This window comes from Arvicanthis niloticus, chromosome 26 (assembly GCF_011762505.2).
Source record: "Arvicanthis niloticus isolate mArvNil1 chromosome 26, mArvNil1.pat.X, whole genome shotgun sequence".
Lineage (NCBI taxonomy): Eukaryota > Metazoa > Chordata > Mammalia > Rodentia > Muridae > Arvicanthis > Arvicanthis niloticus.
Genome location: NC_133434.1, coordinates 34897587 through 34922091, shown reverse-complemented (window position 1 = coordinate 34922091; position 24505 = coordinate 34897587). Strand labels below are relative to the sequence as shown.

General features: G+C 41.2%; 1 protein-coding gene and 1 pseudogene across 1 annotated transcript in view; both read right to left on the bottom strand.

Annotated features, from left to right (window-relative positions):
- The window catches only part of LOC143439381 (uncharacterized), a 52014-nt gene that overhangs the window by 24784 nt on the left and 2725 nt on the right, over nt 1-24505 (bottom strand). Inside the window, exons 2-15 of the mRNA XM_076925710.1 lie at nt 24058-24143; nt 21614-21638; nt 20196-20281; nt 19271-19295; nt 17855-17940; nt 16936-16954; nt 14090-14194; nt 13088-13204; nt 12743-12781; nt 12606-12650; nt 12439-12519; nt 9727-9816; nt 5265-5329; nt 1018-1042 (exon numbers count right to left, since the gene is read on the bottom strand). Of these exons, the coding sequence (XP_076781825.1) occupies nt 1018-1042; nt 5265-5329; nt 9727-9816; nt 12439-12519; nt 12606-12650; nt 12743-12781; nt 13088-13204; nt 14090-14194; nt 16936-16954; nt 17855-17940; nt 19271-19295; nt 20196-20281; nt 21614-21638; nt 24058-24143 (894 nt within the window). The remainder of the gene's footprint in view (nt 1-1017; nt 1043-5264; nt 5330-9726; nt 9817-12438; nt 12520-12605; nt 12651-12742; nt 12782-13087; nt 13205-14089; nt 14195-16935; nt 16955-17854; nt 17941-19270; nt 19296-20195; nt 20282-21613; nt 21639-24057; nt 24144-24505) is intronic.
- LOC143438724 (large ribosomal subunit protein eL33 pseudogene) lies at nt 22794-23254 on the bottom strand (annotated as a pseudogene).

The window sequence follows — 24505 nt, the reverse complement described above, 5'->3', positions numbered from 1 at the left end:
TTGGACTTACACTAATAGCATCTATAGCACTAAAGTATTTCTCTAGAATAAGCCATGTTGAAGTAAACCCAATGATGACACCCATCCACCATGTTTTCTGATGTAGAGTCTCCCATTTTTCTGACAAGCAGCAGAAAGATTTTAATTTTTCTGGGTTGTTTTGGGTTTTGTTGTTTCTGGTGGCTGTTTTACTCTTCTCAGACAGGGTCTTATGTCACAACCTGGGCTGACCAGAAAATGCCTCAGACTGCTCACCATGCATTCCTCTCTACAGTGCTAGGATTACAAGACTGTGTACCAACTCCCCAAGGAATGCAGTGCTGAGGATTGAACCCAATGCCTTCTGCATCGTAGCCTAGTTTTCTGTGAGCTAAACAACCAGAGCCTTCCTGGGCTTTCTCTAGCTTTTAAACTAGTATCTCCAGCATAATGCATGGATGCTACCTTCAGCTTTGACCAATGAGTACTGTTCAGAGTTCACTGTGTGTTGGATTAGAGTTCCTCCATAATTTCTACCCAAATCTTAATAGAATAAAAAACACAGTTTATAATTTGGAAAGTCACTTTCACACCTCCTATCTGGAGACACATTTTGTTCTTGTACTCTCTAGCTAACACTCTGGGTCACGTGACTCCCTGTCCTGGTAGGTTCTTCTTTAGCAGGATATACACTGAGAAACAAATCAATCAAGGATGTCTGTGGTGAGCTACAAACTATTGTGAGGAAAGTGTGAACTCTTCATTTTTTTTCATTGACAAAATTGACATTAAAAATTGCCTGGAAAATTGAGCCAATCAATTTTGGGGAAGGATACATATATAGATATTGTCCGTTTTGTAAAATACTAAGGCGACTAAAATAAATGTTAGAACTAAAGACACATGACTATAATTGTGTCTCTTGGAATACCAGTTGTTCTAAACCAAGCCTGACATTCTCACTGATATCAGGTCACTCTGAAAAGAGTGGTGCAGTAAGTGCTTAATTTTTATCAACAATGTGTCCAGAATACATACGACATCCATGATCCTTTGAATCAACCTGCAATGTAGAGAGAACACTCTTAGGCTCAGATCATACTGACTTGTATTTGTCTTTGGTTCTTCTAGTGACTTAGGGCAGTGGTAGCCAGGACTGGGAAAAGGGGCCAAGTGAATGATTCTATATTAGTCTTAATTGTGTGATACTCTTACAAAATACCTGAGGCTGAGTACTGTGTAAAACAAATGTATTTCTTCACACTTCTGCCAAGTTAGCTCAGATCAGAAAATCTTATCTCTTTGTCCTATACTAAGAAGTTTCCTTAAAGCTTTCTTGGCACATGGTAGAGAACTGTTCTGACAGCCTGGTATTGTGAGATGAATCCTTACTAAGGGGTGCTTCTGTGTCTGGATTATTTACCCTAACTTCATGCTTTAAAGATCTCAATGTTTCAATGGCCTTATAATCAACATAAAAATCTTTTACCACATCAATATTTGGAAAAATATTTTCCAACTGCCTTCATCTTAGAAATGTCCTGAAGAAAGATAAGAAAACACTTAGAGAGAAACAAACTTTTCAAAGGTAATGTGAGCCAACTTTTGAGTAAAGATCAATCAAGTTTTAATCTAGACCAAAAAAAAAAAAAAAAAACTTTTATCACAAGAAAGGCTTCCTTAGAGCTGCTCTCTGTGCCACAGCGCTCCATACCCAAATACTGTCGGGAGAGGACTGGTCTCCCAGGAGCTCTGACACACCTGTGAGCACAGGTAAGACCACCACTTCTTCTCAAATTCCTTCCCCAACAGGGACCCACCCAGAACTATCAGGACACAGGAACCAAGAAAGAGTCAGGGACAGGACCCTTCCAGTTTCCAAATGCACCCTGGAGCTGACCCTGTGCCAGATCTCTCCATACCAAATTCCTCCTGGAGATAAATGGTCTCCCAGGAGTACTGACACACAGGCTTGTAGGAGGGATAAGCCACAGTCAGAGACAGCAAAGCCAGGTAACACCAGAGATAACCAGACAGTGAGAGGCAAGGGCAAGAACATAAGCAACAGAAACCAAGGCTACTTGGCATCATCAGAACTCAGTTCTTCCACCACAGCAAGCCCTGGATACCCCAACACACCAAAAAAGCAAGACTCTGATTTAAAATCACATCTCATGATGATGATAGAGGACTTTAAGGAGGACATAAATAACTCTCTTTTAAAAAATATAGAAGATGGGTAAACACGTAGAAGCCCATAAAGAGGAAACACAAAAATCCCTTAAAACAGGAAAACACAACCAAACAGGTGAAGGAATTGAACAAAACCATTCAGGATCTAAAAATGGAAAGAGAAACAACAAAGGAATCACCAAGGGAGACAACCCTGGAGACAGAAAACCTAGGAACGAGATCAGGAGTCATAGACACAAGCATCACCAACAGAATACAAGAGAGAGAAGAATCTGAGGTATAGAAGATACCATAGAAAACATGAACACAACAGTCAATGAAAATGCAAACTGCAAAAAGCTCCTAATTCAAAACATCCATGAAATCCAGGACACAATGAGAAGACCACACCTAAGGATAATAGGTATAGAAGGGAGTGAAGATTCCCAACTTAAAAGGGCCACCAGGAAATATCTTCAACAAAATTATAGAAGAGAATTTCCCAAACCTAAAGAAAGAGATGCCCATAAACATACAAGAGGCCTACAGAACTCCAAATAGATTGAACCAGGAAATAAATTCTCCCATCACATCATGGTCAAAACACTGAATGCAAAAAAAAAAAAAAAAGAGAGAGAGAAATAATATTAAAAACAGTAAGGGAAAAGTCAAGTAACCTATAAAGGCAGACCTATCAGAATTACACCTGACTTTTAGCTAGAGACTCTGACAGCTAGAAGATCCTGGAAGATATTATACCGACCCTAAGAGAACACAAATGCCAGCACAGACTATTATACCCAACAAAACTGTCTATTAACATAGATGGAGAAACCAAGATATTCCATGACAAAACCAAATTTACACACTATCTTTCCATAAATCCAGCCCTACAAAGGATAATAAATGAAAAATGCCAACACAAGGAGGGAAACTACACCCTAGAAAAAGCAAGAAAGTGATCTAAGTCCAAAAGAAGATAGCCACACAAACATAAAAATAACATGAAAAATAACAGGAAGCAACAATCACTATTCCTTAATATCTCTTAAACACCAATGGACTAAATTCCCCAATAAAAAGACATAGACTAACAGACTGGATATGTAAACAGAACTCAGCATTTTGCTGCATACAGGAAGTGCACCTCAGTGACAAAGATAGACACTGCCTCAGAGTAGAGGGCTGGACAACAATTTTCCAAGCAAATGGTCCCAAGAAACTACTTGGACTAATATCAAATAAAATCAACTTTCAACCAACAGTTATCACAAAGGATAAGGAAGGACACTTCATACTCATCACATGGAAAATCCACCAAGAATAACTCTCAATTTTGAACATCTATGCTCCAAATGCAAGGGCACCCACATTCATAAAAGTAACTTTACTAAAGCTCAAAGCACACATTGCCCCTCACACAATAATAGTGGGAGACCTCAACATCCCACTCTCACCAATGGACAGATCATGAAAGCACAATCTAAACAGACACATAGAAACTAACAAAAGTTATGGACCAAATGGATTTAACAGATATTTACCTATAGAACATTTCATCCTAAAACAAAAGAATATACCTTCTTCTCAGCACCTCTTGGTACCTTCTCCAAAACTGACCATATAACCAGTCACCAAACAGGCCTCAACAGATACAAGAAGATTAAAATAATCCCATGAATCCTATCAGATCACCACAGACTAAGGCTGCTCTTCAATAACAACAAAAAACAGGAAGCCCACCTACTCATGGAAGCTGAACAATGCCCTATTCAACGAAAACTTGGTCAAGGAAGAAATAAAGAAATTAAAGACTATTAGAATTTAATGAAATTAAATTAAAGACTATTAGAATTCAAGGGAAATGAAGGCACATCATACCCAAACTTATAGGACACAATGAAAGCAGTGCTAAGAGGAAAACTCATAGCTCTAAGTACCTACAAAAAGAAACTGGAGAGAGCATACACCAGCAACTTGACAGTACACCTGAAAGCTCTAGAACAAAAAGAAGCAAATAAACCCAAGAGAAGTAGATGGCAGGAAATAATCAAACTCAGGGCTGAAATCAACCAAGTAGAAACAAATAGAACTATACAAAGAATCAACAAAACCAGGAGTTGGATATTTGAGAAAATCAACAAGATAGACAAACCCTTAGCCAGACTAACCAGAGGGCACAGAGACAGTATCCAAACTGACAAAATCAGAAATGAAAAGGGAGATATAACAACAAAAACTGAGGAAATTTTAAAATTCATCAGATCTTACTACAAGAGCTTATACTCAACAAAACTAGAAAATCTGGATGAAACGGACAATTTTCTAGACAGATACTAAATACCAAAGTTAAATCAGGATCAGATCAATCCTTTAACAGTCCTGTAACCCCTAAAGAAATAGAAGCAGTTATTAAAAGTCTCCCAACCAAAATAAGCCCAGGACCAGATGGCTTTAGTGCAGAGTCTTATCTGACCTCCAGAGAAGACCTAATACCAATACTCTTCAAACAAACATTCCACAAGATAGAAACAGAAGGAACACTACCCATTCCATTCTATGAAGCCACAGTTATGCTGTGTATTCTCCCGGGAAGATGGAACGGTTTCTGTCTAAGCAGGAACTTGTCATAATTTCCTTTCATAGAGGACTTCATAAGAGACATAAGAGATTTTTTTCTACTTCTATCATGTTTAATGTTTCAAATAGATTTAAAAAAACTGGCTGAGTACATATTACTTTTAGCTTCAGAAGATATCATGTATATTTAAGAGGTATTTAACTATTATAAATTACTTCGATGACTTAAACATGTCAATACTGACTTGTATATTTTAAAATAAATTTTATTAGTTTTAAATAAATAATTAAATAAATAACTAAACCTTTAAAAAGAAAGGCTCCCTTAAACACCATCTGTAGAGGCTGGCACTGGTCTGTTTGTATAGAGCCCTCCATCAAGGATCCAGTTCTAGTTCTTCCTTTTACTAAGAAAATTCTTGAATACCTATAGTGTAGGCTATCAGTTTATTCCTCAGTGTGATAAAATAGAATATAAAGGAATTCTAAAACTTACCTTTCAGTGTTTTAGAAAAAGGAAAAAGATATTTTACCTCCATTCCTGGTGGATTTGTCTCCATTTCTTGTATGCTCTTCATCTGGCGGTCGTCAGAGAAACCTGGAAGTGCACAAAACAGCTCTGAGCTCATGGTACCACTTATTGGATTAACAGGGGCTCTTGGCTTGATGTGGACAGAATTCTACGGATTTAGTCTAAACATGTAGGCTTGCCGCACCTAGTTCATTAATAAATATACTTGTGCTGACGTGAGAACACCCTCTTGGCTGGGGGAAAAAAATAACAGGAGACCTGGAAAAATAGAAAGGTAAGTTCTGCCCTTCTATAGAATGTGAATCTAAAAATATCTGAAAATGTTACATTGAGGAGACAATGAAATAAATGTTAATGATAGGTTTCTGCTACTTCTTCAAACTACTTTGAAGTCAGGACAGTTGGTACTTCTGTTGGGTGTCTGTCAGACATCTTTCATCTCCAGTGGCCAGCATCTAGATTCTGCATGCATCAACCATATAGGATTTTTAATTATATATCATCTTAGTAGTGTGTGTGTGTGTGTGTGTGTGTGTGTGTGTGTGTGAGAGAGAGAGAGAGAGAGAGAGAGAGAGAGAGAGAGAGAGAGAGAGAGAGAGTGTAAATGAAGTGTGTGTTTGAGCATGCTATGTAGTATGTAGGTCCAGAAGACAACTGTGTGGAATTTCTTTTCTCCTTCACTGTTTATATGATATCTGGAAATCAAAAACAGGTCATGATGGGTAAATTTTTGTTTTGTTTCTTTTTTGCTTTGGTTTATTATGTTTTGTTTTGTTTTGTTTTGTTTTAATGTCTATCTATGTGCCTGTATGTATGTGCACCACATCCATGCCTGAGGACATCAGCGGTTAGCATAGGGCATTAGATGTCCTGAAACTGAAGTAACAAATGGCTGTGAGCATCTGGTATAGGCTCTATAAACTGAACCTGGGTCTTCTGGAAGAGTAACAAACATTTCTGACTGATGCCCAAGCTCTCCAGCCCCCGAAATATTCATTTTATACACAATGATGATTTATTTAAAAAGTTAAAGAAACTGATAGTATTACATTTTAAAAGTAGCCACAATAGCTGCTACAACTTCTGTGTCCTTTTCCACTGTGGTGGAATGATCCCCTTGAACTAAAACCAGGATCTTACCAAGCTTTCAGTCAGGTATGTTGGCAGCAACAGGAAAGCAGCTAATACAGAACGGTCCAGTCATTGCCTCTGCCCATTTGGAAGACTTTTATCTATTTTTTAATCTTTTATTGGATATTATATTTACATTTCAGATTTTATCACCTTACCCCATTCCCCCCACCATCCAGGAACCCCCTATCCTATCCCCCTTCTCCTGATTCTATGAGGATGTGTCCCCACCTACCCCTACCCACTCCCACCTCTTCACCCTCTCCACCCTCGAATTACCCCACCCCTCAGTGTTAAGCCTTCATGGGACCAAGGATCTCTTCTCCCACCTATGCCTGACAAGGCCATCTGCCCCTACATATGAAGACCTTTAAATTGCCGTTCTCTCTTCCTCAACCACCCAAGCGAAGCAATAACCGGACCACCCCAGACCTTCTCACTGGCTTTGACTAGGAATGTCAATATCCACCCCTACACCATGATCATCGCTTTGAAGGCTGCTCTCCATACCTAAGTCATTTTCAGCCTCTTCTATATTGAATCTAGAAGACAGTCAGTGGAGAGAGTAACTCACACATTGTGTGAGTCTATAGTAGGTGCCTACAGTAGGTGAAGCCATACTGCCTCACACAAGAAGCAGCTCAGCTTTCCTTTCGTTCATGTCATGCAATCAGAACCAAACTAAATGTTTAAATGTTTTTACATTGTGTGGCTGAACTTGTACACTAGCCAGAAAAATACTGCAAGACACCTCTATTCTTTTCACAGAGATGTAGAATACTCATAAGTGCTATTCATAAGAAACAGACTACAGAATTCCCATAGAATCAGTAGTGCTGCCTGACCTGCTTTATTCACTGTCACATGTCAACAGTCATGTCCTTCTACTGAAGCCTCTTACTGCTTCTCTGCACTTTTAAAGAGAAGTTGAACTTTTATATGGCTGGCATTATTTGAAGACTGAGGAACTTTGAACACTGTCACCACTATTTTATATCATATCAACATAAGATCTTGGAGAAAAACAGGCAAGACTATGATTCAACGGTGGCAGGCTTCTGTGCCAAGGCTGATGTGCATGCTTATGGGCCAAGGGGAGAATAGGGTGCTTTGGATCACAAACGTCCCTCAAAGCTCATGCATGTGTCGATTCCATAGGTGGTGATCATGTGTGGGGAAGGTTGTAGAACTTGTAAGACTTGAAGCTTTATTTGGAGATGTACATCCTTACATGTGGGCTGTGCAAGTTTGTAGCCTCACCCCACTTCCATCTGATGTGTTCTGCTTGCTGGATGTAGTTGAAACTGGGATCTCTTGGCTTCTTTCTCTGTCCCACCTATTCCAAGACTCTCCCAAAATAGACTGCATCATTGGAACATAAGCCCAAAAGAAAGGGTTTTTTTTCTTCCATTTTGATTCTGATATTTTATTACAGTAACAACAAAGAACCAATGCAGAAATTGGTGCCAGAAAGCTGGGGCATTGCTGTGACAGACCTGACCACATTCCTGGATGGAGGATTATGGAAGTGTAGAATTTTGACATGGAAGATGCATTGAGTGTTCAAAACGTAATAAGCTTATGAGCAGGATGTTGGCAAATAATGCTACAAGACAGACAAGCAAGGAAAGCTTGGTTTATGGTGTTTCAGAGAGCAGCAAAGTCTCCTTGGAGCTACTTGAGTGAAGTTTGGGTTAGGAATCTGTGAAGAGAACCCTGTGCCCTACTGGGATAATAATGGCTCTTGGGTAGCCAGGGCTGGGAATTCAGATGAATAGGGAACCAGCATGGTCCCTAAGGGGAAATCTTCCAAGAAGGATGTCCTTGGAAGTCAGCACACAGAGGCTGTGGCTCACAGAGGGCAAGGATGAATCTCAAGTTGACACTCAGACTTGGTGATGTGTCAGTTTTCTATGTGCTTTTTGGTGTGGTAGCATAAAAGCTAGAGGATTGAAGGAGACATGGAAAGAAGCTGAGGTGTGGCACCATGTGAATGGGTCAGAGTCCCTAGAGAGTCTAAGCAAGGCCATTGGTGAAAATCCAAGCTCAGTTGCAGGGAGACCTCTGCATGTTGGAGATGACAGGATACAGAGAGCAGTGAACTGGGAGTGGAGCTGACGTGACCCTCCAGCAGGAGGCGTGTGTGCTGTGGGTGGTTGTCTGGGAAGCGCAGCTCTGCAAGTCTTTAAATGCAGATAATGAGAACCTCCTAGATGTTAGACAGGGAGCTTCTTGGACGATTGTGTTGTTTTGTGACGATTGTGTTGTTTTGTTTTCTTTTCCTTTCTTTTCACTACGGCCTTCTTATTGCTTCTTTGAACAAAGGTAACCTGTTTAAACTTGTTTTTGTTTTTTTGTTTTTTTTGTTTTTTTTTTTTTTTTGACAGGAAACTACAGTTAAGAGATTGGACTTGAACTTTTAATGCTTGGCCTTATTTGAAGACTTTGAATATTGTACACTATTTTATATCAACATGAGATCTTGGAGAAAGCCAGGCAAGGCTATGATTTAACACTGGCATGCTTGTGTGCACACTTACATGTCAAGTTGACAAGACTGAACAGTGCTATTTAATCATCAGCTACTTCCACACCTAGGAAGACAATCAAAACTGGGGAGTTGTTCCATCAGATTGTCCTGTGAAAATGACTGTGGGCATGCGCCTGACTGCTAATGGACACAGGAGGGCACAGACCACTATGGGTGGTGTTATCCCTTAAGCCGATAGGGTTGTCTTGTGTAAGAACAGTGACTGATGAAACCAGAGAGAGCAAATCAGTAAGCAGCACTCCATCATCTCTGCTTATGTTGCTGCCTCCCGCTTGCTGTCTTGAGTCCCTGCCTTCACTTTCCTTGATAGTGGACTGTAACTCAGAGATGAAATGAGCCTTTTCCTCTCAAAGTTACTTTTGGGCAATACATTTATCATACTAGTAGAAAGCAAATTATAACATGTGCCTTTGATAAGAAGTAGGACACAGAAAATAACTAAAATAATTAATGAAAGCACCACCAGGACAGCAACATGGGAAGGAAACAACTTTGGTTTGACCATTAGATGACTGTAACAAACTACATTAAATGCCGGACCAGATGACATGGCCATTTCTTTGTCAAAAGAGTACATTATCTTCTCACAAATAGTGAAAGAATAAGAAAGAATAATAAAATACTTGTTTATAACATTGAGAACAACATAATGATTTACTAATACAACCTCATTGGTCCTTCTGCCTATGTGAAAGCCCCTTAAATTGACTATCAACCATGGAGAAAGAATAACATGATTGTTCCCAGACCATCTCATCTGACCAGGAATGTCATTACCTACCACTAGAACATTCGGTCAACTCTCTGTGGTCACTAGATGAAATACCAGTCGTGCTGGTGGGATAATCTCTGCCACCCGAATCATCAGTATCTAGAAGAAAGTAAGTGAAGAGAGAGACTCACATACTGGTACCTGTAGTGGGTTAAACATGCATTGCAGAATAACAATCCCAGCTTTCCTTTTGGTCTCATCATTCAGTGAGGGCCACAACAGTAATTTAAATGTGTGGGTTTTTTTTCCGAGACAGGGTTTCTCTGTGTAGCCCTGACTGACCTGGAACTCACTCTGTAGATCAGGCTGGCCTCGAACTCACAAATCCACCCGCCTCTGCCTCCCAAGTGCTGGGATTAAAGGCGTGTGCCACCACTGCCCGGCTTAAATGTGTTTTTCAGTCCCATGTTTGGACTCCTTATAAGTTAGGGAAATTAACACTTCACATATCAAAAGAATTTTCGAGATATCTTCATCTTATTCACAGAGAAGATACCATAAATATACAAGTATTTTTAACACAAAATATAAACAATGGGTTACCACAATACCATTAACAGTAGAGTCATGGGACTTTTATGCCTTGTTCAATGTCACTTGGCCATGGGAAAAAAGGAGCCAGAGGCAGAATATGATGGTTTCAATAGGAAATGTATCTTAAAAGCTCATGTATTTAAACATTTGGGTCCCCAGTGGTGGTGCAATTTGGGGGAGGTTATAGAATGTTATTGTCCTGAAGTCTTACTGACCAAAGGGAGTCACTAGGAGCATATATTAAAAGTGGATAGCCTCCCCCAACTTGCAAGCCTGTTCTAATTTCCACATCTGCTTGAAGATTTGATCTCTGAGCTTCCTTCTCCTACCATTATGGGTTCTACCTCTGGGACTGCAAGCCAAGATGGCGTTCTTTCTTCCATAGGTACCTTTTGCTGCAGATGTTTTATTATTGCAACAGAAAAGAAACTAATACAGGTTGGTAGCAGGAAAAAAAATGATATGTTGCTGTGATCCGACTGACTAGTTAGTTTTGAGTATTGTGGAAGCATCTGGAATTTGACTTGAGCCATTGAGTGCTCAGAGCTTAGTAAATGGGTTAGAGGGTAGAAGATCATGTTGAAAGGCAGACAGTGCAGGCCTGAGTTGTTTCATACAGCATCAGAGATTCTATTGGGGTTATTATCAGGTGTGCAGTGGAGCTGTCTTCTCTGCAAAACAAAACTTGCTGCTGCTCATAGAACCACAGAGGTACAAGTTACCTGCGTGGGTTACAGATATTAAGCAGTGTGTGTCTTACACTACGGGGTTTATAGTGTGTTTTGATTGTAAGTATGCCCCGATTCTTCCTTCTAAGCAAAACAAGGTATATGACTTCTTTTACATTTGAAAAGAGCTTATAGTTAAAAGACTCATGAACTTTTAAATGGTTGGAATTATTTGAAGACCATGGGGCTTTTTTACATTATATTAATGTGAGACCTTGGGGACAAGCAATAAAGAAAAGACTATGATTTGAATTTAACAATAATGTGTTTGGGTGTCAAGTTATAAGTGGTATCTTGTGTTGGTTAATCTTCATTGTCAGCTTCAGGCATCTGGAAAGAAGGGGCCGAAATTGGAGTACTGTCTCCATCAGACTGGCCTGTAGGAATCTGTGTGTCACTGTCTTGATTGCTAACTGACATAGGAGGGCCTAGCAAGTGTGACTGTGGATATTCTTACACAGCATGGCCTTAGATGTGTATTACAGGTGGCTTAGCAAGCCAGAGAGATCAAGTCACTGAGGAGTGATCTTCCATGAGCTCTACCTTCCTGCCTCTAGGTTCCCGCCTTCACTTCCCTCCAGGGTGGCCTATCACTTTAAAATAAAATGAAATAAAGCATTTCTTCCCCGAGTTTCTCTTGTTATTGTGTTTCTCAGAGCAACAGAAAGCAAACTAGAACAGAATACCTTCGACAAAGGGCAGAACACAGATCATGCCTAATGAAAGCATAAAACACAGGAAAGGAATGTCTTCAACAACCTAGATGGCGACAACTTACATTAAACTCTGGACCAAATGACACAGTCATTTCTTTGTCCTTGGAGTATATTATCTTCCTTTGCAGAAGGGAAAAAATAAGAAACTGGGTCCTTGTCTTTCTACCTACAGTCCAGATCATGTGGCATGAGATGGTCAATTTACACAAGGCCTTAAATTATACTGTGTGATCCAGGTTGAGTGTGAAGTGTTCCGCATAGCCTCAAGTGTTCAAACACATGGTCCTCAGCTGGAGGTGAGTCTTGACAAGGGTTGGCTCCAGCATAGGTAGATCTTCCCTGGAGAAAGTGACTCACTGAGGGAAGTTTAGGCTTTGGAGCCCAGCTCCATTTCTGTTAACTCACTGCCTCTTGAGGGTGGATACAATGTGAACAACTGGCCCCTCAACTGGCTAAGATACCTTCCCTGCAGCTGCCATGTCTTCTCCACCATGGTGGAGTCATCTCTTTAACTATCAGCCACAATAAACACTTTCTCAACTAAAATCCTTCCACTCAGGAATCTGGTCATAACAATGAGAAGAGCAACTAAATGTAATGATTCAATAATAGAGTTTCCTCATTGCTTCCTAGCCAGTTGGAGGACCCTTCAAACTACAGTCTTTCATACAGACCCAAAAAAGGAATAACCCAAATGATCCTAGACCCTCCCACTGGGTCTGACCAGGAACGCCATTACCTACCAGTAATGAATTCAAAACTGTTCGTGCTGGTGGCACCATGCAAGTCACTGTCAGTGTTGCCTTCATATATATCATGTGTCTCTGGAAGAAAATCAGTGAAGAACGAGATCTTACCAGCAATGACATAGCACTACCAATACCATCTCTTTGAAGGCTGTTCTCCTTACCAAACTCATTCACAACATAATCATCATCATCCAAATCACCAGTATCTGGAAGAAAGGCAGGCAAGAGTTGGATGTGACCAGGAATACCATTACCATACCACCACCAAGGTCATCGCTTTAGAGGCTGTTCCTCATACCGAAGTCATTTTCAGTCCTATCTTCAAACATATCAACATCTGGAAGAAAATCAATGGAGACAGTGAGTGACTCATACCTTGGTGACCATAGTAGGTGAAGCTACCCTGCCTCACATGAGAACAAGTTCAACTTCCTTTGGGTCACATCATTCACTAAAAACCACATTAGAAGTTTGGTTTTATGTGTTTTTAGAAGTTGTGGTTGTAGTTCTACTGATGAACTAGGGAGATTGATATTTCACTATGAAAAAAGAGTGCAAGAAATCTTTATTCTTTTCATAAAGAAAAGACAACATAATCTACAACTACTGTTGATAACTCAAAATAATTATTAAATTCCAGTACCATCAGCAGGGCCACAGGACTTGTCTGCTACATACACAGTAGAGGTGTTTGAGGATGTTCTTGGCTTAATATGCATTGTGATGTTTGTGATATCCTCATTTCTTCCCAGTGAAGGACCTGGAATGCAATCACAAACAAAGGAGGCCAGCTGAAGAGCAGACACATAGGCAAACTAATCATCAGTCTGTATTTTACTGTTGATCTCATTACTTATTTCCAAGCACATCCTTCTGATTCAGGACATTATTTCTGGACAATCACAGACATCCGTGTACACTAATTGCAGGTATGACATGGTCAATGGAGGAAAGGTCTTCATTCATGTGGGAGAGCACTGTGAACTGAGTGTGCAGGACAGCCAGCATCCAACTTGCTTTAAAAGTCACGAGAACACTGTGAAATCTGTGCAGCTCCTCACTTCTCTATTCTTGGCACTAGGAAGCTACAATTCTCTAAGGACTCACACTACACTAAGCTTGATGAATCTACAAAAGCAAATCGTGGCAAATCTTTCCTTTAAAGGCACTCGCCCCACACAAGTGCTCTATAGTGTTTGGGAAGTGCCAGGAGAATCTGCTAGACAGCAGCAGGTAGATCCACTGATGGTTTGTGTGTCTCAAGAGGTTGTTTCTTAGCATCCTTTACCTACTCAAGCTATTCACATTCATGAACAATACATCTCTTACTCTGAACCTGCAGATACCATGTTAGGTGCTACTTTTATGTCATGCAGGGGTTAAAAACTTAGGGGGATGTATGTTCTATCTTTCAATCCCAGAAATGAAAACAGTTACCAAAAAAGAAAGAACAGGAATGAGACACATTGGTCAGCTCAGATATGTGGTCATCTCCTACCACTACCTTCATGTGGTCAGCTTTCCTCTGTGAATATTTCTAACCATGTCAAAAAAAAATATAGGTAGGTGTGATCATTTACAGATGGGATATAACACATCTACAAATAACTGCAAATAACTCATTGGCTACTGAGTTTCACAGTACCTTCTCCACTGGTACTGCTACAGGTGCGCAAATCTCCAGAAGGCCCGACTGTAGATCTTCCAGTTCCTGATGGTCTAACATCCCTCAACATTCTTTTGGTCTTGCCTGAAAATGAAATGAAAACCCAACAAAGAGAGTTCAAACCTAATGGCATAAAACTGACAGAGAGCAGCTAAGCATTGCTCTGAGTTTAAATATTTATCTCACTGCTTGCTAATGGATCATCGTGAAGATCAGCATACACTTGAGATAGGTATTACATGGTCAATATAGGGAAGGTCAGTAAAAAAAAAAAAAAAAAAAAAGCAGCAGGATCCAGTGAGGCAACAGTAGAACCTAGATGAACACCATCTAAGGAACTTGACGAACCACATGGGTATAAAGAGGTCGAGATAATTCCTTGTTTCCCCGCTCTTTGCACTAGGACACCAGAAATTAAGGACACTTCATATGCCTTATGAGTCTGAAAATACCTAACAGTAGAAGATTAATCAAAAGCACTGGCATGACCAGGCCAGGCCATTGGACACTGATTGCAGGCTCTTCTTTCTTAACTCAGCCTGATGGTTTGCAGATCATGGAGAACATGTATTTATCACCTCCAGAGGGCCATAGTAGAACAGTTATATACATTACTTCATTTCACCAGAAACTACTGGAATACTTGCTTTTATGTCATTGTAAGCAAACTGCCTGACAGAAGTAAAACATAAGATAGGGAGGGATGTTCTACTTTTGAATCCCGGACACAAAATATGAGTTTGCAACAGAAGCAATCCAGAGACCTTGTGGGTGTGTGAGCCTCCCTCCACCACCCCCTCATGCTGCCTTTCAGTGGTTTATAACTGCCAAGTCCATGGACATTGGACCACTTCTCCATGTCTACCACAATGACTCAGATGACAAGTCATGCTAACCCAGTTGTCACTTGGTGTTGGCAGGGAAGTGACACTATCTTTCAACTGATCAACTCAGTTTATTGAAAGTAAATCAACCCTCAACATACACTGACAGGACAAGATGCCTCGATCACTGTGGCTTAACTCACTGAGTGTGTGCAGCCCACTTTTCACTGGCCATTACCCTCAGCAACCATCTCTATAGCCAAGCCAGGCCTGCCTCTAGCAAGAGCAGTGGCTGCACTAGCCCTGAGCGAGCTCCTGCCCTGGTCACTCCTTCCTCAGTGAAATCCAGTCTCTACTATGCAAGCTGTCTTTACATTCACTGGCTACCCAGGGGCAGAATACAGGGTCCTGTTTCCCCTGATCGCACACCCTGCTTAGCACATGCCTGGACATGCAGACACACCTTGGTCTGACAAGCAGCCACATCTTCAATGCTGTGTACATACACCCAATGGATGGGTTCCCTGAGGTCTTATTTACTACTCAACACAGAGACTGACTGTCAGTAAGAGGAAATACTTTGAAGCAGAGTCTAGCTCATCTTCCAATGTGGCCTGTTGAAAGAATGTTTGTGACTAGATTTATAACAGTATTGACTGGAATTGGGCCCTAAACTGTGTGTTGCTTTGAGCTCATGATGACAAGCTAAAGCTAGTCACCAGTTCTTACTGTGATCTGTTATGTCTAGATGAAATTCAGTTGGGACACACATGCAGTTTGTCTTTCTTTGCTGGACCTTCCATACTTACAGTCAATGCTCTCACTGGGCAGGGCAGCTCGTTCTTTCCCTGTTTGTCATTTCCATTTCCTGTTTTGTTATTGATGTTAGGCATGGGCTCACTGTGCAGCCCATGATGAGCAGAAACTGTCAGACTGGAAATGACCATGGCCTCTCAATCCCCTGCTTCTACCTCTAGGGTGCTGAGATCATGGGCTTGAATGCTACCACTCAGGTTGGTGTGACACTAAAGATCAAACTGAGAGGCTCCTGCATCACAGGAAGGCACTTTACCACGTGAGCTATTTTCCAGCATCTGTGGGCTCTCCCTCTCACACACACTTCTGCAAGTCTGCACCCAAGCACATGGATGCTAAATTGGGTTTATGTTGTTCCTTTGTATCTCTGCAGAAGTGACTTGTTCCAGGTCCATCTAGGGGCTGGAACTCATCCACAGTGACTACTGGTGTCCTGACAAGGTAGTAAGTGGAAGCTTGATCTCATACACTGATACTGCACCCATGTTTGTGTACACAGTGGTGATCTTGGCCTATGAAGTTAGACAACTCAGCCACTTAACTCTGTGTCTTGGTGGATTGCTCTATGGAGCACTATGCAAAGAAACAGAGCCAGCATGCGAGGCTGTGATGAGGCCTAAACTAAATGTAGGCAAAGTGTGCACTTTTGTTTTCATTGAGAAAACTAATGTTAGAAATTGGGTTTAGGGGCTGGAGAGATGGCTCAGGGGCTAAGAGCACTGACTGCTCTTCCAGAGGTACTGAGTTCAATTCCCAGCAACCACATGGTGGTTCAAAACCATCTGTTATGGGATCTGCTGCCCTCCTCTGGTGTGTCTGAAGGCAGCTACAATGTACTCATTCACATAAAACAAATAAATATGTCTTTAAAAAATGAAAAGAAATAGAGTTTAAGTAATTGGGGTTCAAATCTGGTACAAATACAGATATAGATACATTCTGGGGCTTAAAATCTCAACCATGGTTATCACAACTAAATGAGTGCAGAGCACACGTGCTCACACTTTGTTACTTGGAATATAACTTTGTAGGTTGGCTTGGAGGGGGGTTGGTGGGTTTTTTCTTTAAAGTCTCAAGACTTACTGCCAGCAGGTGGTAGAAACTGTACCCCTTACAAAGGATGGGCAGTACTGATACCACTCTTATCTAAGATAGGTCTTAAGAAAGTGGTTCCACAATACATACATTTTTTTCTTGGTTCCACCTACAATTAAGAAAAAAAGAAACACTCTTAGTCCAGAACATGGAGAGTTCTACTTTTACAGGTTTTTTTCTCTCTTTGTACTTAGGTCATGGTAGTTAGAATGGAGAAGAATGGTCAAGACAAAGCTTCTGTATTAGTCATATGATTTTGTTGTAAAAACACCTGATCCTGGATACTCTGTAAAAGAACTATTTTTCACATGTTTGCTAATTCAGCCCAAATAAAAACTCCCTGTCATCCTGTAAGACTTCTGGATGCTACACTGTCACACAGTAAAGAAACTGTATAACAACCTGCTCTTAGGAGTCCCCTTTAAGAAGTTCCCCCAGGGTGGATGATCTGTGGGCCCAGTGGCTGTGAAGAAAGGGGCTGCTCTGCTGTGAGTTGGATGACTGCAGAGGCACAGTTGAGAGGAAGGGACCTGGGAGCTTCTCTGACAACCCCTGCTCTCACCCCAGCCTTCACCCTCTCCCAAAACCTAACAGCCAAGACAGGAAGTGACCTAAGAACTCTTTTTAAAAGTGTGTTGGGGTGCTGAAGCAGAGCTGTTCATAGTGGATGGTTTCCTGTGGAGTAGGGCAAGACTCAGTACTACTTAAGGGGCACTCCAGGAGAGTTTGGCCATGATCCAGGGAGTATATAAATAACACAAGTTGAACTTGCTTTTTTTATTTTTTTTTTTCTACTGGTTTTCTTTAGGGGGTGTCATGGAAGGACTGGGAAGTGAATGTGATCAGGGTGCATGATGTGAAAGTCCAAGAGAATCAAAAAAAATATGTTATGTTAAAGAAGGGGGTGCCTTCATGTCCCCAATTATCCACACTAAATTTCATGTTTAAAAAGGTCTGGTGACCTCAGTGTACCTATAATTGACATAGGAGAATGTGTAGGCCAACTTACATTCACCGGCTCTGCCAATTCATCTCCTCTAATGATGTCTTTCTGGGGAGGTATCTCCTGTCTTACAGGTAGTACCTGGTTGTTGTCTGGAAAAAAAATAGAACACAGAAGAACAGCTCAAGGTACAATTTGTAATTTCCCAGAGATCTTTGCTTCATATGGACAAGGCTCTATGGACTGAGTCTACATGGCTGAACTGAATGGATGTAGTGCATTAAGAAGCATATATTAACTAGTGCTACACCATCCCTTCTGATGGGGAAGTTGGAGAAAGGAGGAGTGAGAGACAAAAGTTTTGGCCTCTCTCAGGAATGAGAGTGATGTCTAAGGAAATGTGCACCAACCCATGTTGGACAGGCTGAGCACTAAAATGAATCTTAAGGTAACACAGGACCTATAACATGTCTTCAGGCCATTGTGAAGCCCAGGAAGATTGACACATTCTAAGGAATCTCTCGAACCTATGTCAATGCCCACAATCTGAAATATGCAGAATTTTCATCTGTCATTAAGCACTTTGAAATTTAAACTCAGTAGTCTACACAGTGTACTAGGGAAATAGGTTTGATAGCAGGTACACAATGTAATTATATTCACCCACTCATCCTCTCAAAACCAGTAAGATTGCTGAACAGTGGAAGATGCTGATGGTGCTACACTGTCTAAGAAGTGAACCACACACATGTGGTTCTATTGGTCTTCCTTCCATTTGTCTTCATGGTGTGGTGTGGCTGCACAGATACAGATAGGCAAATCCACACTGGAGTGGGTTAGAATGAGGGTCTGAGCCCATTGACCACTAGGGTTCTGTAATTCAGCTCTCTATCCAAGTTGTCACTAAGATGATACATCACATCAATATTGGAATGCTATTTCTAGTTCTTAAACATCACTGTCCCGGGGTGTGCAGTTCATTCAATGTCAACCTTCTTACCTTCACAAATATCACTAAAAGGTATCTCCATTTCTAACTGACTTCATGGCAAGTATGGAGACTGATTCAAGACTCACAGAATGTGCATCTCCAAAGCCTCAGTGTCTGTGAACTAACCAAAACCATGGGCTCTATGTGTTTTCCATATAGTAAATAGGATGAAATCTGATATTCCTATAGCAGTATCTGCCCTGGGGTTTGTAAGCATGCTCAGGAAGTGGATAATGTATGCACCTTACATGGACTGCTAGGAACCAGACATTTTCACAGATCATGGACCCCCTTACATGGTAGCTAATAATGCCACAGCTGACTAATGACCACAGGTCAACAATTCAAGTGTCAAGTGCTTTGATGTCATTGTAAGCAAACTGCCTGACAGAAGTAAAATGTAAGATAGGGAGGGATGTTCTTAGGGAGGGCAGTACTGATACCACTCTTATCTAAGATAGGTCTTAAGGAAGTGGTTCCACAATACATACGGTAGCGTTTTTTTCTTGGTTCCACCTACAATAAAGAAAAACAGAAACACTCTTAGTCCAGAACATGGAGAGTTCTACTTTTACAGATTTTTTTCTCTCTTTGTCCTTCGGTCATGGTAGTTAGAATGGAGAAGAATGGTCAAGACAAAGCTTCTGTATTAGTCATATGATTTTGTTGTAAAAACGCCTGATCCTGGATACACTGTAAAAGAACTATTTTTCACACGTTTGCTAATTCAGCCCAAATAAAAACTCCCTGTCATCCTGTAAGACTTCCGGATGCTACACTGTCACACAGTAAAGAAACTGTATAACAACCTGCTCTTAGGAGTCCCCTTTAAGAAGTTCCCCCAGGGTGGATGATCTGTGGGCCCAGTGGCTGTGAAGAAAGGGGCTGCTCTGCTGTGAGTTGGATGACTGCAGAGGCACAGTTGAGAGGAAGGGACCTGGGAGCTTCTCTGACAACCCCTGCTCTCACCCCAGCCTTCACCCTCTCCCAAAACCTAACAGCCAAGACAGGAAGTGACCTAAGAACTCTTTTTAAAAGTGTGTTGGGGTGCTGAAGCAGAGCTGTTCATAGTGGATGGTTTCCTGTGGAGTAGGGCAAGACTCAGTACTACTTAAGGGGCACTCCAGGAGAGTTTGGCCATGATCCAGGGAGTATATAAATAACACAAGTTGAACTTGCTTTTTTTATTTTTTTTTTTCTACTGGTTTTCTTTAGGGGGTGTCATGGAAGGACTGGGAAGTGAATGTGATCAGGGTGCATGATGTGAAAGTCCAAGAGAATCAAAAAAAAATATGTTATGTTAAAGAGGGGGTGCCTTCATGTCCCCAATTATCCACACTAAATTTCATGTTTAAAAAGGTCTGGTGACCTCAGTGTACCTATAATTGACATAGGAGAATGTGTAGGCCAACTTACATTCACTGGCTCTGCCAATTCATCTCCTCTAATGATGTCTTTCTGGGGAGGTATCTCCTGTCTTACAGGTAGTACCTGGTTGTTGTCTGGAAAAAAAAAATAGAACACAGAAGAACAGCTCAAGGTACAATTTGTAATTTCCCAGAGATCTTTGCTTCATATGGACAAGGCTCTATGGACTGAGTCTACATGGCTGAACTGAATGGATGTAGTGCATTAAGAAGCATATATTAACTAGTGCTACACCATCCCTTCTGATGGGGAAGTTGGAGAAAGGAGGAGTGAGAGACAAAAGTTTTGGCCTCTCTCAGGAATGAGAGTGATGTCTAAGGAAATGTGCACCAACCCATGTTGGACAGGCTGAGCACTAAAATGAATCTTAAGGTAACACAGGACCTATAACATGTCTTCAGGCCATTGTGAAGCCCAGGAAGATTGACACATTCTAAGGAATCTCTCGAACCTATGTCAATGCCCACAATCTGAAATATGCAGAATTTTCATCTGTCATTAAGCACTTTGAAATTTAAACTCAGTAGTCTACACAGTGTACTAGGGAAATAGGTTTGATAGCAGGTACACAATGTAATTATATTCACCCACTCATCCTCTCAAAACCAGTAAGATTGCTGAACAGTGGAAGATGCTGATGGTGCTACACTGTCTAAGAAGTGAACCACACACATGTGGTTCTATTGGTCTTCCTTCCATTTGTCTTCATGGTGTGGTGTGGCTGCACAGATACAGATAGGCAAATCCACACTGGAGTGGGTTAGAATGAGGGTCTGAGCCCATTGACCACTAGGGTTCTGTAATTCAGCTCTCTATCCAAGTTGTCACTAAGATGATACATCACATCAATATTGGAATGCTATTTCTAGTTCTTAAACATCACTGTCCCGGGGTGTGCAGTTCATTCAATGTCAACCTTCTTACCTTCACAAATATCACTAAAAGGTATCTCCATTTCTAACTGACTTCATGGCAAGTATGGAGACTGATTCAAGACTCACAGAATGTGCATCTCCAAAGCCTCAGTGTCTGTGAACTAACCAAAACCATGGGCTCTATGTGTTTTCCATATAGTAAATAGGATGAAATCTGATATTCCTATAGCAATATCTGCCCTGGGGTTTGTAAGCATGCTCAGGAAGTGGATAATGTATGCACCTTACATGGACTGCTAGGAACCAGACATTTTCACAGATCATGGACCCCCTTACATGGTAGCTAATAATGCCACAGCTGACTAATGACCACAGGTCAACAATTCAAGTGTCAAGTGCTTTGATGTCATTGTAAGCAAACTGCCTGACAGAAGTAAAATGTAAGATAGGGAGGGATGTTCTTAGGGAGGGCAGTACTGATACCACTCTTATCTAAGATAGGTCTTAAGGAAGTGGTTCCACAATACATACGGTAGCGTTTTTTTCTTGGTTCCACCTACAATAAAGAAAAACAGAAACACTCTTAGTCCAGAACATGGAGAGTTCTACTTTTACAGATTTTTTTTCTCTCTTTGTCCTTCGGTCATGGTAGTTAGAATGGAGAAGAATGGTCAAGACAAAGCTTCTGTATTAGTCATATGATTTTGTTGTAAAAACACCTGATCCTGGATACTCTGTAAAAGAACTATTTTTCACACGTTTGCTAATTCAGCCCAAATAAAAACTCCCTGTCATCCTGTAAGACTTCCGGATGCTACACTGTCACACAGTAAAGAAACTGTATAACAACCTGCTCTTAGGAGTCCCCTTTAAGAAGTTCCCCCAGGGTGGATGATCTGTGGGCCCAGTGGCTGTGAAGAAAGGGGCTGCTCTGCTGTGAGTTGGATGACTGCAGAGGCACAGTTGAGAGGAAAGGACCTGGGAGCTTCTCTGACAACCCCTGCTCTCACCCCAGCCTCCACCCTCTCCCAAAACCTAACAGCCAAGACAGGAAGTGACCTAAGAACTCTTTTTAAAAGTGTGTTGGGGTGCTGAAGCAGAGCTGTTCATAGTGGATGGTTTCCTGTGGAGTAGGGCAAGACTCAGTACTACTTAAGGGGCACTCCAGGAGAGTTTGGCCATGCTCCAGGGAGTATATAAATAACACAAGTTGAACTTGCTTTTTTTATTTTTTTTCTACTGGTTTTCTTTAGGGGGTGTGTCATGGAAGGACTGGGAAGTGAATGTGATCAGGGTGCATGATGTGAAAGTCCAAGAGAATCAAAAAAATATGTTAAGTTAAAAGGGGGGGTTGCATTCATGTCCCAATTATCCACACTAAATTTCATGTTTAAAAAGGTCTAGTGACCACAATGTTCCTATAATTGACATAGGAAACTTCTGGAACAGTAATTCTTCAAAAACCTGCTCATACCATCTAAATCACAGAACCTTGCAAGAGAGAGCAGAGACAACACTTACAGAAAATACAAACTTTTCATAAATGATGAGTCAGCTACCTTTGAAAATACTTATTTGCTGTGTATGTGTGCTTAAGTGTGCACTTGCCTTAGTTAGGGTTTTCTTGCAGTGAAGAGACACCATGAACAAGGCAACTCTTTTTTTTGTTACAAGAGCACCAATCTACTTTATTTATTTACTCTTCATTAGTTTAAATCTGGGATGGGTACAGCATCACACACATTCTGAGTCCAATGGCCTTTGCACGAATGTTGCTTCAGAATTTGGCAGGAGCCATACCACTGTTTCTGTGGGCCTGAGTTACTTTTCCCCAGATCACTCTGGTTTTGTTTGGTTTGCCTTCAGGAGTTACTGTATTGGTTTTTGCTTTGTACACATAAGCACATCTCTTGTCTCAGTAGAACTCAGTCTCATCTTGGGCATAAACACCTTCAATTTTAAGAAGAGCCGTGTGCTCTCTTTGCTCCTGGAGACCTCACTTGTAGCCAGTAAAAATGGCCTTGCACCACAACCTTCAGACACACTTGCTGTTTTTTAGAAGTCCTGTTCCCAGCAGGCCTCCACAGGCTCCAAGATGGCAGAAAGAGCAACCAAGGCAACTCTTATAAAGGACATTTAACTGGGGCTGGCTTACACTTTCAGAGCTTCCATCTATTATCATCGGGGTTGGAAGCATGGCAGGATGCAGGCAGACATGGTGCTGTACAAACCCACAGTTCTACATCTCGATCTGAAGGCAGCCAAAAAAGTGTGTCTTCCACAGGCGGCCAAGAGGAGGCTCTCTTCCACACTGGGCAGAACTTGAGAAGTAGGAGACCTCAAAGCCTGCCTACACAGAGACACACTTCCTCCAACAAGGCCACACCCATTTCAACAAGGCCACACCTCCTAAGAGTGCCACTTCCTTTGGGCTAAGCAGATTCAAACCACCACAGCACCACATGTGTGCAGGAGTCCACAGAGGGCAGAGAAGGATGTCAAGTCCTCTAGTACTGGAGTTACAGATGGTTGTGAACAGATGGTTATAAAGGCTTTATGCCATCGGACAGTGTAGCATCTGGAACCCTTGACAGAGTGATAGGATGAGCTGATTTGAGCTGAGTCAGGGAAAGTGTGAGACCACCAAAGGAATCAAACCTGAGTCCTTTGGAAGTGCAGCATGTGCTCGAAAGTGCTGAATCATTGCTCCAGCTTCACCTATTATCTTGTGAGTAAAAATTATACAACTTTAACTATAAAAAGGAATACCTTTCGAAGAAAAGGCCTCCTAAAACATACCCACAGGGATCAAGTCAGGGGATAACTTGGTGTGATCTCATTTCATTCACTTCCTAAGTAAACACTGTAATGTATATGTGTATATCATTATTTTTATTATTCTAATATGGTGTCTACTAAAAACAGGACTGTGAAATTGCTTGGAAATTCCTTGGAGAATGTGTAGGTCAACTTACATTCACCGGCTCTGCCAATTCTTCTCCTCTAATGATGTCTTTCTGGGGAGGTATCTCCTGTCTTACAGGTACTACCTGTATGTTATCTGGGAAAAAAATAGAACACAGAAGAACAGCTCAAGGTACAATTTGTAATTTCCCAGAGATCTTTGCTTCATATGAACAAGGCTCTATGGTTTGAGTCTACATGAATGTCTTCAGGCCATTGTGAAGCCCAGGAAGATTGACACTTTCTAAGGAATCACTCGAACCTATGTCAATGCCCACAACCTGAAATATGCAGAATTTTCATTTGTCATTAAGCACTTTGAAATTTAAACTCAGTAGTCTACACAGTGTACTAGGGAAATAGGTTTGATAGCAGGTACACAATGTAATTATATTCACCCACTCATCCTTTCAAAACCAGTAAGATTGCTGAACAGTGGAAGATGCTGATGGTGCTACA